Source organism: Desmodus rotundus, chromosome 2, assembly GCF_022682495.2.
Source record: "Desmodus rotundus isolate HL8 chromosome 2, HLdesRot8A.1, whole genome shotgun sequence".
Taxonomy (NCBI): domain Eukaryota; kingdom Metazoa; phylum Chordata; class Mammalia; order Chiroptera; family Phyllostomidae; genus Desmodus; species Desmodus rotundus.
The window spans coordinates 150,834,063-150,851,169 of record NC_071388.1 but is presented as its reverse complement, the minus strand read 5'-3'; the positions used below and the strand labels follow the sequence as shown (position 1 = coordinate 150,851,169).

At 36.1% G+C, this 17,107-nt stretch overlaps 1 protein-coding gene across 4 annotated transcripts in view; it reads left to right on the top strand.

The window, feature by feature from the left end:
• Positions 1-17,107, top strand: part of KCNH7 (potassium voltage-gated channel subfamily H member 7) — a 488,226-nt gene that overhangs the window by 385,929 nt on the left and 85,190 nt on the right. For 3 of the 4 annotated variants that reach the window (XM_053918730.2, XM_053918729.2, XM_053918732.1), the window contains exons 6-7: positions 3,887-4,312; positions 16,572-16,971. In XM_053918730.2, coding sequence (XP_053774705.1) covers positions 3,887-4,312; positions 16,572-16,971 — 826 coding nt within the window. The remainder of the gene's footprint in view (positions 1-3,886; positions 4,313-16,571; positions 16,972-17,107) is intronic. The other variant, XM_053918731.2, reaches the window with a different exon arrangement.

Sequence of the window (17,107 nt, the reverse complement as noted above, 5' to 3'; positions counted from 1 at the left end):
TAATCTTTAACAGTTCTCAAACTGATATGCATGGAAAAGAACGTTCTCGAAGAGCCACGAGTTCTCCTGGAAAATCTTAAAAATCCCTATACCTTGGAGAAAAGTTAAAACAATATAACGATCTTCCGAGTCAATGAGATAACCACTTAGTATCAAAGGACTGCCCCCTGACTGACGTCAGTGCCTGGCACTGTTTGGGGGTTTACAATGAGATCTCATGATGCTGATGCATGCGGTATAAATAAAAGTTTTTGAGGTCATTTGGCTGGTAAAATTCATGAAAAAATTGAATGATTATGCAAAAATGGCATAGCCATACAGAAATCAAAAGAATTTGTGCCATAACTTTTAGTACTATACCAATTACTACAAATGCATTTCCAAAACATGCTCCATTGTTGCATATGCCAAATTCAATGGTTTGGTATGAATAGATATATTAGAATATAACAAATGAACTAACTTCCTCAATGTAGTTCCAGAAATAATTTGATTAGGTAATTACGTAATGTGGAATTCAATAACACGCCAAAGCAAAATTGAACTTCACATAAACAAAAACTTCAGTATCAAGTAATACTGTATAAATTGGCCTTAAATACCTAGTAGGAATAAAATTTGAATTAAGAATTAGATTATATTGTCCTAAAATAGTAATATAATTTTTGAAGTTTGTACTACTATTATATTTTGATAACATACCTTTACAAAAAGACATTGAGGGTTAGAATAGAGGAAAATGTTTTACCTATTAGATCAAACCACATATAACAAAGTTCAATCAGATATGTCAAATATTACATTACTGATGACAGTTTTGCAAATATTTTTATAATTTATTTGTTTCTATATAGGTTTCTAGGGATGCCATAACTAAATATCACAATTCTGAGGTCTGGGAGTCCAAAATCAAGGTTCCTTCTAGAGGCTCTGAGGGAGAATCTTTTCCATGCTTCCCTTCTGGGTTCTGGAGGCTGCCACCAGTCCTTGGTGGTCCTCGGCTTACAGATACATCTACCTCCATCGTCACATGGCACTCCCCCTGTATGTCTTTGTGTGTCTGTGCCCCAATTGTGCTCTGTGTGGGGGGTCACCAATTCTTTCACCAAGACCCACGGCCATCCCCTGTGACTTCGTTTTTCTTGATTGCAACTAGGAAGACCCTATTTCCAGCTAAGGTCACATTCACAGGTGCTGGAGATTAGGGCTTCAACATACGTTTTGTGGGGACAGAATTCAATCCACAGCAGTTGTATTAGGAGGTAGAAGCATAAGAAGTTTTAACCTAGTTTTATTTTTGTGCATGCTTACCTAATACTACCAATTAAAATATATAACCCATCACTGTGGTTCTGCAACAAGTATCTTAGCCTTAAAAGGAGTTTGTACTTGATTCAAGCGTGAGAAACCCCCACCTAAAGGAGAAAATCCGAGACACCTATCATGTCACATAAGGTCTTCCACAGCCTGTCACTGTCCCTGTTCACTGCCCTCCTCCACCACGATTTTCCTTGCGTTTTATCCATTGGCATCATGAAGTAGCGTAGAATTCCTCAAAACACAACACATTATTTCATGACTACCTATCATTGTTCATCCTGTTACCTCTGCAGGTAATATTCTTTCCTTTCCAGTGTTTGCATGTGTGCATTGGAAAGAGTTCCAGCCACAGTTTTTACTTCTCAGGGGAAGCTCCAAGGGGCTCTCTGTAGTCTAACTTCTACTTCTGCTAAAACAGGTAGTAGATTGCCCCATGTGGGAGGTCGGTATCAGAAGCAGGTCACCTAAACAGAAAGCAAGCTCAGACAAATATTCCTGTCTTTAAACGTGGGGGGGGGGGGGTTGTTCTTTTTGAATAACTACATACACTTTTTATGAGAAATTTGTGAATTTAACAATTTGGGATGATCTCAGCAACTTAAAACTCTTAGTCATGTCTTGCCAGAGTACACTGTGTGCAGAGAGGAATCTAATGACATAAGGAACTGGAACGATAGAATGGGTCCACGTCTTAGATGATTTTGAAAGCCAAAATAAAGTTCTGGATTTTACTTTCTAAGTGCTGAGTAGTCCCTGATTTTTGAGAAAAGTACATTACCTAATGACACCAAAAGAGATGATCAGTTCTTTCCAAACAAGAATATCATACACACACTACTTTTCTATACTAAGCAAAACAAGATCGGAGTTCTATAAGTCTGCACCCATCCACTGATAGATTATTTTAATGTTACGTATTCCTAGTTGGATTTTGGAAGTCAGATATCACTAGGACTATAGCTGTAGATATAGATCTTAGATTCTGAGGATTGTTAGTGTTTCATAAATAGTGAAATCAGTTGATTTTCCAGATTTTTTGTTTAGTTATGAATAATTCCTATAACTTCTCATAATAGCTTAAAGGAAAGCCCTGCTTTCTCCATATAGTAGGAATTACAAATTTACTCTGAGTGAAAAATAAATGGTTAGGTTCTGTATCATTTTTTTCAAAGCTAATTAAATCACTTTAGGTATCATCTAAAAAGAGCTTTAGCTATTTTAACTGAACTCTTTTGGTTATATTTAAAAGTCACGCTATACTTCAAATTCTCAAGTTTTATTTTTAAATAGGAATGATAACTTGCTATATGCGGGGTAAAAATGTATGAAGTATAACAATAAAAATAAAATTGAAAGTTGGAATTTGCCCGAGATAGTTTATTATTATAATTAAGTTAAAACCTACATGGATAGAACTACCAAAAGCACAGAAGTCACTCTTTGACTCAGTAATGGGATTTCCCGAGAGCCAGGCTGCAAATCTGATCCTGTGTTATCTGTGTGTAGAAGAATCTAGTCTAAGAGAATTTACTTAGTGAAACTGACTTTGAAGTGGGGCTATTGCACATATGTGGGATATTCATAATATAAAATTATGACCACCACTCCCTTAAAAATGCCTTTTCATGCCATTTGTAGAACTATTAAAATTTTTTTAAGATTTTATTTATTTACTTTTAGAAGGAGGGGAAGGGAGGTAGAAAGAGAGGGAGAGAAACATCAATGTGTGATTGCCTCTTGTGCGCCCAAACTACTAAAATTTTAAATGCTCTAAAACCCATATATTAAAGCTACTTACATTTACTGGGTAGCTAGATAACTTATTTGTTTTGACATTTGGTCTTGAAACTTGGTTTAAAATCACAATCTCATGAACTTTTCTACTGGGTACAGTCAACAACTCAAGTTTAACTCCCACTTTTTTTTTCAGATAAACTAATACTCTAAAAAAGTGAACTATTTTAGTCTACTCAGTGCCTTATGAAGTAGAATAAATCTTAAGAGTTTAAGTACTCTTTGATACGTAAGAATTCTGCAACGTTTTCATGTTACTGTACTAAACACCTCCTTGCACCATTTTCTTTTCCCGATTCTCTAAATGTGATGAAGGGCTTCAGGTGAAAGTATATTTGCCCCAGAATATAAACATGATCATGAATCTAGGTAGCCTGCTTCTGTTCATTACAGCCAATCTTAGAAACTGAATTAGTTATCTGTCAAACTGACTTCATGCTTTTCTAAAAACAGCCATGCATTTTTATTTCTGTCTAGTGGTATGTTCCAAAGGAACTAATAACCAAAACTTGGTATCTCAGTGACAATATTTATTATTTTTCAGTGAAAATCACATTTACCTATTAGGTTTTCTGAAGTCAAATATATTAGCAGGGGCTTATCTGGGTTGCTTCAAATGCATTTGTTTTCTATACATTATTCACAATTTATGAATTCAATTACATTAATCCCTTTTAATAGATTTTGCTGTATAATTGCCTTAATATTTATGTAGATTTATAGATTAAATAAGGACATTTTTATATATACTGTATTTTTTTTCTGTGCTCAGGTTCTTTCTTTAGGAGCAGACGTCCTGCCAGAATATAAACTGCAGACACCACGCATCAACAAGTTTACCATCCTGCACTACAGTCCTTTCAAGGCCGTCTGGGACTGGCTTATTCTGCTCTTGGTCATATACACTGCTATCTTCACTCCCTACTCTGCAGCCTTCCTCCTCAATGACAGAGAAGAACAGAAAAGACGAGAATGCGGCTACTCTTGTAGCCCTTTGAATGTGGTAGACTTGATTGTGGATATTATGTTTATCATAGATATTCTAATAAACTTCAGAACAACATACGTAAATCAGAATGAGGAAGTGGTAAGTGATCCCGCCAAAATAGCAATACACTACTTCAAAGGCTGGTTCCTGATTGACATGGTTGCAGCAATTCCTTTTGACTTGCTGATTTTTGGATCTGGTTCTGATGAGGTAAGAGCTGCTTAAGAATCTTATTTTCTGAAAGACTGCAATTATAAAAGTGAATCTATTTTAAATGCAAAGAAAATGGTGGCTTTACAAATTTTCTATATCTCAAGATGGAATTCATTTTCAAATGAAAATGTTACAAAATGAAATGGAACAATTTTGCCATTGCAAATAATTTTTTTAAATATTTGCTAGATGATACTAAAGTTTATTTATACTTTAACCAAAAATTAAACTTTAAAATAGTGTTTCGTAGCACAGTCTCAGGATGTAGAATCACTACATATTAATTCATGGGCATAAAACTATCCAAGAATAATATGTTTCTTTCTTCACTCAAAATTGTGGTTTGAGGCAGCAGGGACTTACTTGTTTTAGATTCAAATTATATGGAAGAGGCATCTTCTGAAACGTCTTGTTCAAAATCTTTCTCTTTAATAACATCTACATTGGAAAATACTTCTTATGTTCCCCATACCTTAAAAAGCTGGAAACTTTAAGGAAATCTGGCAGGTGTATGTGGAGTGTATTTTCTGGATGCAAAGTTCATAACTTTAGTCAGATTCTCAAAGGTTCTTTGATCCATAAAAGTTAGGTTCTCCTTAAGTTCCTTCCATTTAATTGGCACTAATTTTTATTGCAAATGAATTTCCTAGATTATATAGTGGAAAGATTTACAGAAAGTGTGAAAGTTAGTTCAAATAGAGTAAGATGAGAAAGATAACCTCAAATTGTGGAATTCTAAAAATTTAGTGTAAAATTCAGAGTAAATCAAATATCAAAAATACCTTCTGCAGATGGTGGCTTCCTGACCAATTAATACTGCAGGGCGGGAGAATCCTCCTCTGCCAGGGGGAGCCTATAGGTTTAGAAGTCAATTCTCCCCTTCAGGACATGCCCACCACACTTTGGGTCAAGGAGGAGTAGGCAGTCGAACAATACATTCTTCCCAGATTCTGCAAACCTTGGACAAAGTCTCAAGCCTGAGCTTCATCATCTATAAGGATGATAATATTACTTTCCTGTGCTAATTTTTTTAAATTTGAGAGTCTAGTAAGATAATACATATGGTACTCTTAGCAAACTACTAAAAAAAATTAGCTGCTGTTAAACTAGTTGAACTTTTAATGTTAGACACTCCTAACTTTTAAACTAAAAGACAAGAAAATGAAATACTTTTTTTCTTTTTTTTATTGTTGTTCAAATACAATTGTCTCCACTCTCCCCCTACAACTCTTCTTTATCTATATTTATGAGTTTCTTAACAAGGGGTGATCCATTTTATGACCCCGAGTAAGTTCTTACTGATAAAAACAGAGTAAAACCATGCTCTTTCAAATTTTAAAATATGTACACCAATAGCAAATTAAATTTCAGTTTAGTAAAATTAGCAAATAAGAGTGTTAGGGGAAGTTAATTTACTGATGATATTTAACCAATAACAATCAAACCAATGAGTATTTGGATATGCTGATTATAACCATTAAGGTAGAATTTCTGGGATGCAGTACTTGATTAGTTTAACTTCAGTTGGTATATTACTTGAAAATAATAAAATTCATTTAAAATAAGTAATTCAGAAAAATACTATTACAGACAAGCCTTCCTCTAGTGAGCTGAAACAAAACAGTTGTTACTCACACAGGATGAAATGATCTTGGGAAAAAATAGTGTCCAATCACCTTCCTCATGTGGCATTAAGGAAAAGGGGCAGTTTGCCTCACAGCTAATAGATCCAGTTCTCTACTTCTATGTGATTTCGCAGACTCCCCATGTTCCCAAAGCTGGGCCCCACACTTTGAAGGTGTGATATGCTATGGGGAGGATTCTGCCTTTGCAGTAAAGCAGACCTGGCTCTGATTCTCCTCTATGCCACTCACTCTGTGTACATTGGCAAATACTTAACTCATGTATGACCTTACTTCTTTTCTGTAAAATGGTAATAGGTAAGTTCTTGTGATTTTTTTTTATTGTTATTCAATTACAGTTGTATGCCTTTTCTCCCCATCCCTCCACCCCACCCCAGGTGGACCCACCTCCCTCCCCCCTCTCCACCCTCCCCCTTGGTTTTGCCCATGTGTCCTTTATAGTAGTTCCTGTAATCCCCTCTACACACTGTCCCCGCCCCCACCCCCCACCCGAGTTCTTGTGATTTTAACATATAAAGCAGCAAAATATGAAGAGGTTACTACAATACCAACTACATAGTAATGACTAGTTTGCCAAAGATTTCTTCTCTTTTCTTCAGTATCCCTTCAGATTAAAGTCCCTGTTTCTTAATGAAGTTTTCTTTTAAAAATTTACATGTTACCACATTAATCCATAGGTACCATAATTACTCATTTATTCAATAAATACATAATGTCCTGCTTACTTGCGGAGACCCATTCTGAGAAGTGCATGGTTAGCCTACTTGCTGTATGAGCATCGTCCAGTGCACTTGCACAAACCTAGGTGTGCAGCCTGCTTCACGCGTAGGCTGTATGGTGGAGCCTTTTGCTCCCAGGCTACCTGCCCTGCATGTAACTGTACAAAACAATATGAAATTAAATTAAGTACAAAAGAAAAACGGTGCAATCAAGAGACACAGCAAACACAAGATGTAAGAGGCCTCTGCCAGGGTCATGGCATACTGTTGTACAGCAAACTACTTATAAATAAATATTAAAGTACACTCTAAAGTAATAGCCAAAAGCATCATATAGTAAATACACAAACCAGTAGCATAGTCATTTATTATCTACTATTATGTACTGTATGTAGTTGGATGTGCTATAATTTCATATAACTGGCAGCATAGTTAAGTTTGTTTATACCAACATCACAAGCACGTGAGTAATGCATTGTGCTATGATGTTACCATGGTTATGCATCACTAGGTGTTAAGAATTTTTCAGCTGCATTGTAATATTATGGGACCACCATCGTATATGTGGTGCTTATTGACTGAACATTGTTATGCAACATATGACTGAATTTATTCACTGTCTGATATCTTGCAAAAGTTATTAGATTAGCCAGGTGCAGCTAGAAATCCTAAAGAGGTGGGAGACGGACAGGGATTATTTTCAGGACAGCTAGCGGGTTGCAAAGCACAGGAGTGTGGGATACATGGTAAGGGGAAGTATGTTGGCACCATGGATAGCCAGAGCAGGTGAGACGGGCAGGAGCATAAGGGAGTCAGATATTGGGCTGTGTTAGCTGTGAAGGATTAACAGCAAACCAGTGATGGGCTGGACCACTGTGCACATTCTTCAGGAATGACAATGAAGATACTTTCAAATACAAACTGTACTTCATACATGCATGTACATATATGTATGTGTATGCACATACATATACATATATAGGTATACATAAAATCAGGGTTTTCAGTACATAATAATATTTCAAAATAAAAGCTTTCCCAAAGTGCATAATATGCCATACAATGAGAATATTAAAGATAGTATCCATTTTTGTGTCTGGTAAAAAAATATATACGTCCAGAGAAAAGAGATCTTATGTTTAAATGTACCAACTTGGGAACTTTAATCATATGAATATGTAAAAACTAACTTTGGGATGTTTGACCCAACATTCAATAACCAACTCTAAAATCACTAAGCTAGAGGTCACTCTGATGAGAGATCCCCTAGCCCAATGTTCTTTACCAGGAGTTTCAGGGAGGTGCCTGAGAGAGTCTCAGAGGCTCACACGGTTTGCCAGCAAAGCAGTCTGATAAGACTCAGAACCATCCACCTCCGCTATAAAAAGAGTAGCTTGATTTTATGTGCTTTACCAAGAAAAGTTTCATGTAAAATTTCTACAAATTTTAACAAGAATTGACTTCATTCGTTCTGCCACTTTCACAAAGTCATGATACCCCAGTCCACACGTAGGTGCGTTCATTCTATAAGCACCTATTGAGAACCTTCCACGTACCAGGCTGCTAGAGGCTGGGTTTACAGACAAGAGTGAGACAAGGGCCCCACTCTCTGGGAGCTTGCAGTCTAGACCGGGGAGCAGCGATGAACGGAATGAGTCCTACCTGATACGTGCTTCAATAGTGCCGTGTACAAGAGGACATGGCAGCACGGAAAGGGGAGTCCTGATTACCAATGGAGGTTGTCCGGGTAGAGTGGGTAGAATGATCATGCTAGCTGGAGGGGAAACCCATTAAAATTAGAGGCATGGAACTATAATGTATTGGTCCCCAGCCCAATATGATAAATATTTTATAATTCCCCCTTTTATTATTGTCAAATAAAATTCATAGATAATATAGCATTTTAACTTGCAATTTCACAAATATAATATATAATTTCCACCATTAATATACAGAAGAAACAAAAGAAGTGATTATAATAAAATACCTAATTAATATATAAATGCTTCAGGCATGTCTACAATAAATGATATAATGAAGTCACCAGAGGCTTTTACCTAGTTATAATGAAGTCCATATTTAAACAATACTTCAATATTAAACTAAGTATTTTCTTTGTGTTTGCACTCTAGCATAAGGGTTGAATATATATGAGTATGCTTATACAGGTATAAATGTGTATATACACAGGTGGATGTATGTACATGTGCATTCCAATGTTTCCACACACCTAGGAACACTACGACTGTGGTAACTGCAGATGTGGACTGATACAGCCACTCCGCACACAGTGCAAAAACACCACGAGGCCTGTTGCCATGGAAGATGTGACTTGCTGAAACGATGAACAACTCTTAGTGAAAGTCCAAACTAAACAAGTTAATCATCTCTCAATTTCCGTGGCAGCTGAAGTCATGATAAAATTCATGAATATTAAAATGTGTAAAACTGAATTTTTTATATGTAAAACCCAGCTTCCCATCTCAGTAACTATAAATTTACTTGTAGCCCATACAAATAACTGTGGGATGTTGAAAAGTTACATAAAACACAACAATTTTTGTTGTTGGAGACTGCTTTAGACATTATGGGACTTCTACTAGGGGACCTCACTCTATTGGGAAGTAAAGGAAAATTCATGAAACCACATGCAGAGCATTTCAAGCAAAAGAAAACACTAGTGAAAATGGCCCCATCAGGAAACAGCCTTGGCATGTAAAAAGATCAGAAAGAAGGTGGGCGGCAGCCAACCTGAACCATAGAGAGAGGTGGAATGCTAAGACGTGAGGGTACTGACACAAATCACATGCAGTCTTGGAATCTGGCGTTTATTCTGGCTGCAATGGAAGCTTTAGGGTGGGAGTGGATATTTTGAAAGACCTCATGGCCGATGTCTGCAGACAATTTAGGGTAGAAACAGGAGACCCACTTCAGAAGTTTTGCTGTGCTGTAGGAGGGACAAACAATGATGGCTTGGACTGCATGGTGGCAGTACAGGTAAACAGGAGTAGATACATTTGGAATATATTAGAGGAGAGCTTGTTGTTGGATTAAATATTGTTGGAGGATTGGGGGAAAAAAGCAGAATTAATAATCACTCAAAGACTTTGTTGTGTCCTTCTTCTTTTTTGAAACTTTTTTGGCAGCAGGGAGGAGACTTAAGCAACTTTTATAGATTGTCACTCGTTTATCCAAATTGGAGAAATCTTGGGAGAAGGAGGTGTGTTATAGGGAAGAAATTCCACTGGGACCATGTTGAATTTGAAAAGCTCGTTAGTCATCCCAGCACCGGTGACAGGAAGGCAAGTGGGGCACCACATGAGCAGCTAGAACGATGAGTCAGTATAAAAAGAAGAAATAGGATTTATTAAATTTTAAATTAGATACAGTCCTGACACAGGTTTGTTTGGATCAGAGCTTCTGCAGCAGACCATGTACCAATTTACATGTGAATCTTCCAAAAGGTTGAGATTCATATTGGGTAGGTCTGAGGTAAAGCCTTGAAACCTGCATTTTTAAAGTTTCAGGAATGATCCTGCTGCCAAGTGTATGAGATCCAGTGGCCTGTCTGGGGCACAGGGGAAGTCCAGGAGAGAGCTGCTTCTGTGTGCTCGTAAAAGATTTCTACAAAACAAATACATAAGTAAACAAGTTAAAGTGATTTTCAACTAAATATAGGAACAGTCATGATTTCTTCATTGCTTAATTTAACTGAATTATTAAAATGTTTCTATACATCACAGCATCGTGAATGACCTGAGAAAAAATAATTTTGTCAATGTTATTTAAACATTAATGTCTTCCTTCCAATTTCCCTAACTTGTAAGTTACTGCTACAGTTAGTTTTATTCACATTCAACTCAGAAGAAGAAAAACTATTCAAATTTAGGGTTGATATCATTTTATTTATAAAACATGTTAGCATTGCTAAGGATAGCTCAGCATATACATTTTCACCAAAATGAATATATGAGCAGAATTGCTCATTTTTCAAAATTATTATATTAACTTTTTAGTTTAATGCAAATTACCTACTAATAACTAGAGAATGTTGTAAAATGTTCAGAAAACATGTTGTAGAAAATGAATACTGGCAGTAACGGGGCCTGGCTCCATCACTGATATCTTCCTGATGTCAGTGTCACCCAGAGAGACCAAGAAAAAGTCCTTTATTCCTTAATTTTTGCATCATCAAACATTATGCCATTCATAGCAAATTACTTCCATGTTATTGATGCAAAGGAATAATATTGTTGGATCGGTCTCCAGAAAGTCAACTTCTTATCATCTGCCTCAAAGTTTCCCATATTTTGATTATCTGTGGCAAAGCTTACTTTCAGAAATACTAACAGAACCTAGAGCATTCGGTTTAGTAAATGTTTTATTAACCTCTTCTACCCCTGAAAATCATTATTCTTTTGATTAGTTACTTGCTTTGTTGACCTCTCCCCTTTCACCTTTAACAGTTTCTCTTGAATCCTGGTCTCAGGGGAGACCTTTGAAACCTGAATAAATAGAGTGTTCGCTGAGGGAAAGTTATGTAAGAAAGAGGAGTTTGTGCTCATGTTGATGTTGTTCCATTAGGATACAAAGAAAAACTTAGCAGGTATCTGACCAGAAACTCTGATCATCTTGTGGGCATTCTCTGGACCTGATCTCTGCAATTGTTGTCATCATTTGCTGGAAATGAATTTCTAAAACGTCAGACATACTCACCACATTCAAAGTTAAATAAAAAGGATCTGATTGCAAATATGTGTCTACACATAAAGTTACATGTCTCTCTTTAGCTAGTTCTTGTGAGTTGAGGCAGAAGTTTCCATTAGCTTGTATTTGAAACTGTCGGCCATGCCTCCAAGTACTTGGGGCATGACCAGTGAAAGACATAGGATCCCAATGGAATAATTTTTGAATTAAGAAAATATAAGAATAGTCCATCAAAAAATTTTATTTTATGTTAAGCTGATCATCTAATCCTCATGGATAGGTGATTTATTGACTACAAATTGCTAGAGATGGCATACAGTACAATATTGGTTAGATCCTTCTCAGAGCAAGTCAAATTCTCATTAAAAAATATAACATCCAGAACTGTTAATGTACTGTAACATTTGCATAGTTCTATTTAGGATCATTTGATGACCAGTTTTCTGTTACTGTCACTAAAGAAAGAGAAAATGAGTTCAAACTGCAGAAAAATAGAATCTTACTTATAAAACAAAATTTTTAAAAAGCGTCTCCACAGTAAAGTTGTTCAATATTGGAGTGAGTGTCCCAGGGAGGTTGTAAATTCATCATCTCTTTAAAAGCCACAGTTTGTGGAGGAATTTGTGAGGTTTGGTATGAATAAGGGAAGAGTAAGTTGGGTGATCCCCTCTATGTCTTTTACACGCTCAACATATAGCTCTTCAATTGTGACAGTGAAGGTGTCCCTAGGAATACTGAAATAGTGTGACTGAAGCTGAACAACAAGCTAGAAACTAGCTTCAAAATTATTAAATTTTATTGGTAAGTAACTCATTAAATGGTGTTTACAAGTACCAGAGCTTAAAGGTAATTGGAATAAAATATAAAACAAAACATAAGTGTATAGTTATTAAATTTATTACTCATTGTTTCCATTTCCTTTCTTGTACCCAAATATTTCTTGACAAACAAGACAAAATAATGGATGAAGTATAAAGTTTCAGTGACAAGTCACTTTTTCAACTCTGTAGATAAAACCAAAAATCATGTACTTATCTTTCCTCATTCATAAAAGAATAATTCTACCCACTTACCATAGGCAAACATTTTAGAGAGTAAACCTCTGAAATAAAGTGTTTTAAATATGAGTCTTGACAATGCTTACTAAAAAGAAAGTAGAATTATTTTTCCAAATTATTTTGAAAAATTCTTGAGCATAAGATTTACTCTTGCTGATGAAGCTTTCTCAGTGTAAGTGCAGCCACATTTATTCCTGAGTAGAGAGTTGTTTCATACTGACAAGACATCACCTGTTCTATTTCCAGGCCTTGAGAATGAATTCCACTTACATTAAGAGAGAATATTGTCTGAACTGTTGTAAAGTGTCTACTGAAAACAAATCACATAATCTTCTTGAGTCTGGGTCTCGGGCCTAACATACTTACAAGAATGTAATTATTTAGAGTACCCATTTAAAAAAAATTTAGTGAAGAAAGTCATACTTAATAAAAATAGCTCACTTCTACCTCAATATAATAAAGGCTCTAGGACTATAATAAACTATGGATGTAGATATTTTTTTAAATTGGAATTGTGTTATATTTATCAGCCACCCAGAAATTTAAATAAGGGAATTTTTAGGAGAAGAGTCTGCATTTAGAAAAGAATCTGAAAAAGTGAATAAAAAATAACAGTCTTAAATAAGTAGTTACTTTTTTACTATGGCATTTAGGCAAAAAGAGTTTGAAATACCATTCAGTCACAGTAAAGGAGTTGAGTTCTGAGACTGCATAGAAACTGGACTTGTTAGAGTTTATTAGGTCCCCTTTGCAATAGTTCATGGGCAGGGGTAGAAAACACAGTACCTTGCTCCAACCCACTGCCAAATGGCTCACCACATTCCATATCTTATTTATTGTCATAAAGTTTTTGTGTTTCATAGTAAAACCTCTAGTGAGCTCTAATGCTTTTTCAATCTCTACCAAAAGTAACAATAAACAGAAAATATTTTTCTAGTACCAGTGAAAAGCTCAAGAAATAACATCTAAAAGAAAGTCTATCTCCACTACTTTTGAAATTATTGTAATTGGTTTAAGGACAGTTTTATTTCTATTTTTAAGAATTGAAAAAAACCACCAAGATAGACTTCCATAGTATGTCTGAATAGAACATGAAATTATATATGCCATGAAAGAACCAGACATTCTGAAAACACCACTCAGCCAAATTCTAATGTCAACACAATTATATTATATGATAGCTGCTGGTCCTATTTTTCACTTGCAGATAATACAAAGATAGTCCATTGAACTAAACAGTGGGAACTAATAGCCTCCGACAAATCAGCAAGAGGAGACTGATCATTCTTTAGACTATTCTTTCTGAGATTTTGGTGCAATCACTTCTTTTTTTGTGCAACCTGGGACAAAACACCTTTAATCTTTAAATAGATATTTAAACAAGAAGAAAAAGAAAGGAGTTATTGCAACCCTGTGTTATCTACAAGATGTGCTGTACACAACTGTAGTTAAGAAAGAAGGCCCAGGTGTGCTCACGCATCTTGATAACAATAGAAATAAGGCCAAGTCATTTGTCACATCATCGTACCAGCAGGTGGTTATGCTTGGGTACATGGCTTTGACTCCCGAAGTCAATTTTCACTTATACTTATGAAATTGGGTTGAGACGTAATTCTGTATCATAGTTCTTAAGCTTTTTTGTCCAGAAAAGATGTCTCCTGGGCGTTATTATATAAGATTTTTTATTTATCTGCTTAGAGAACTTGTCATCTAGATTTTATCCCATGTTAATGTAATTCTGGAAGAAACATCAGAGTTTGCTTTGGGAGGAAGACAAAAAGGAGCTGGGTGGCATGTCAGCAGATTCTATTCCTTTTTTTGTAACATCATTTGTACTTTACCACCTTTGTAGCCAGAAGAGTTGTCAGTACTTATTATCACAATATGATATAAAAACAGCTCACTTCTTGAAGCATCTCACTTCATTAACCAAATACTTGGAGAATTTTCATTATTTTTCATTTATTTGGGGGTTCAGAGAAATTTTGCTCCAAGGACAAGAAGTTTTAAATACAGTTCCTCAGATATTCCTAATTTTGCCATACAAAGAAATAGGTAACTGGGCTAAGATAAAAAAATAAGCATGCAAACGTAAGCTGTGAAGCACAGAAAAAAGTGTCACATTGAACCAGGGTCATTCCTGTTACCAGCGTCTGAGCAGGCAGAGCCACCGGATGAAGGATGAAGTTCTTGTCTAAAATGCCTGTCATTTCCTGCAGAAGCTGCAAGGCCAATGTTATAAACCCCCATTTGGGATCCACATAGCTGAGCTACACATTCTGAAAGTGTGTAAGCTCTATCGACCCATTTTACAATATAAAGTTCCTGCTTACTGATGGAAAAAATGTATGGGGTGTTCAAATAAAAACATGAGGAGCTTCTGTTTGTTGGATATTATCTACAATCCTGTAAGATAGAAATTATATTGCCCATTTACACTGAGCATTGATCCTTAGAGATTATATCAGTAACTTGACCTAGGAGACACACTGGTGCAGAAGCAGATTCAGACAAGTTCCTCTGTTCCACAGTGCCAGCAAATAACTGGTGCTCTACAATACTGACAATACCGATAGTAGAAAGTTAGCTTTTCTCCCAGGGGATTCTGCAGAACTAACTTAAACTCTCCACTTATTCAAATTTGAAAGAAATATACTTTTAAATTTGTGAAGGACAGAAAAAAATCTGTGTCCTCTACTGCACCCTGAAAAGTAAGACCCCAGCATTAACAGGGAAGACTCACCTCTCCACCATCCCAAACAAGCTCAGACTGGAGTCCAACTCTGATAAGCGCGTCTCAGCTATGCCAGTCCCTCTCACCTCAGGAGGGTGTCACGACTAACTGAATTACAGGGCTCAGGGGCAACTGAGGAGTCTCCCCTTCCCTTGGGACTACTATGACCCAAGGGGAGAAAATGCAGCACTTACCACAGTACTTTAGTAAAAATGCTTTTCCTGGTATTCAGTGCCCTTTTCCACCCAGTCAGTGTGAATAGATACAAGGTGATAGTTATGTCATGAGCTATTTCTTTAATTTAAATGTGTTCTTAACTCAGTTGGATGCTCTTTGTGAAATAAACACCAACAATGAACAGATAAAATGACTCAATAATTGATTGGTAAACACCATGTAGCTATGGAATAATTATATGCCCTGTGAAATATGTAGTACTTATAGCTGACATTATTTAGGAAACCTAAGAAATGAACTTGTAATTTGTGCTTATCAGATTTCAAGTCCAAACAACCAGATAAATATCCTGTTATTATATGGAAGTTTCCTATCATTAGATACCTGGTCAATAATAATCATGTAATTAGTTACATATATCATAACACAAAGCAAAATACATAATATCATTGAGAGAGCAAAAAACAAGTTATTGATTTAACACATTTAAGAAAGAAAAATGCATTTAAATGAAGTGTTTAATTCATGCTTGCGATCATCCAATAAGTTTCCTAGTTGGAACCTGGCTGGCTGCTTCTCATTATGCAAATCCTTCTCAGTTCTAAGATCTGGTCCTCAGCAAGGCCATCCTTTCTAGACTGGACCCCAATCCAACCCATGCCCCGAAACGCCATCTAGCATATCACTCTGCTTTATTATCATCATGGCACTTCTCATCTCTGAAATGATCTTATTATTTGTTTATTTTAAAAGTATTTTAAAATATTTACCTTCTCAATAGATCGTGAACTTGTTTCTCTTTATTAGGGAAGATACTTTGTCTACCAAATAATTGTTTCTATTAGAACAGTGACCATGTATATTTGTTCAACACTCTAGTTCCAGTGTGTAGCACTTGCTGGGCACACTAATAACACGCTGACATGTTTGTTGGTGAGTGAATGATTTACCCACGATGTGCAAAGCACTTAGAGCATAAAACAAGATAGACAAATTCTTTGTCCTCTAGTCTTCCTGCGAAGACACTGAATTAATGCCATGCACATTTTCAGAGTATTTTCCAAAATGGATAAAATTGTTTAAAATACTTAATTCAAACATACAGTTATCCTCAATGCGACCATATTGTTTTAACCAGTTTCTGCTTACTTGGCTTCACAGGAACATGCGTTGAGTTGTTTACCAACTGTTTCTGACCATGCATATTTAATTCCACAGACAACAACATTAATCGGTCTTTTGAAGACAGCTCGACTCCTCCGTCTCGTGCGAGTGGCTCGGAAACTTGATCGGTATTCAGAATATGGCGCTGCTGTTCTAATGCTCCTAATGTGCATATTTGCCCTGATTGCTCACTGGCTGGCTTGCATTTGGTATGCGATTGGGAATGTAGAAAGGCCCTACCTGACTGACAAAATCGGATGGTTGGATTCCTTAGGACAGCAAATTGGAAAACGTTACAATGACAGTGACTCAAGTTCTGGGCCATCCATTAAAGACAAATACGTCACAGCACTTTATTTTACCTTCAGCAGTTTAACCAGTGTAGGATTCGGGAATGTGTCACCTAACACCAATTCGGAAAAAATCTTTTCAATTTGTGTCATGTTGATTGGCTGTAAGTAGATTTCTCTTTTATCTATTAGGATAAAATAATATCACAAAATCAATATCTCTAGAACATTTAGAGTAAGGCAAAGGAAAATTTATAGAAACTTGTAGAAATAATAGGATTAAATATCTGGGAACCATAG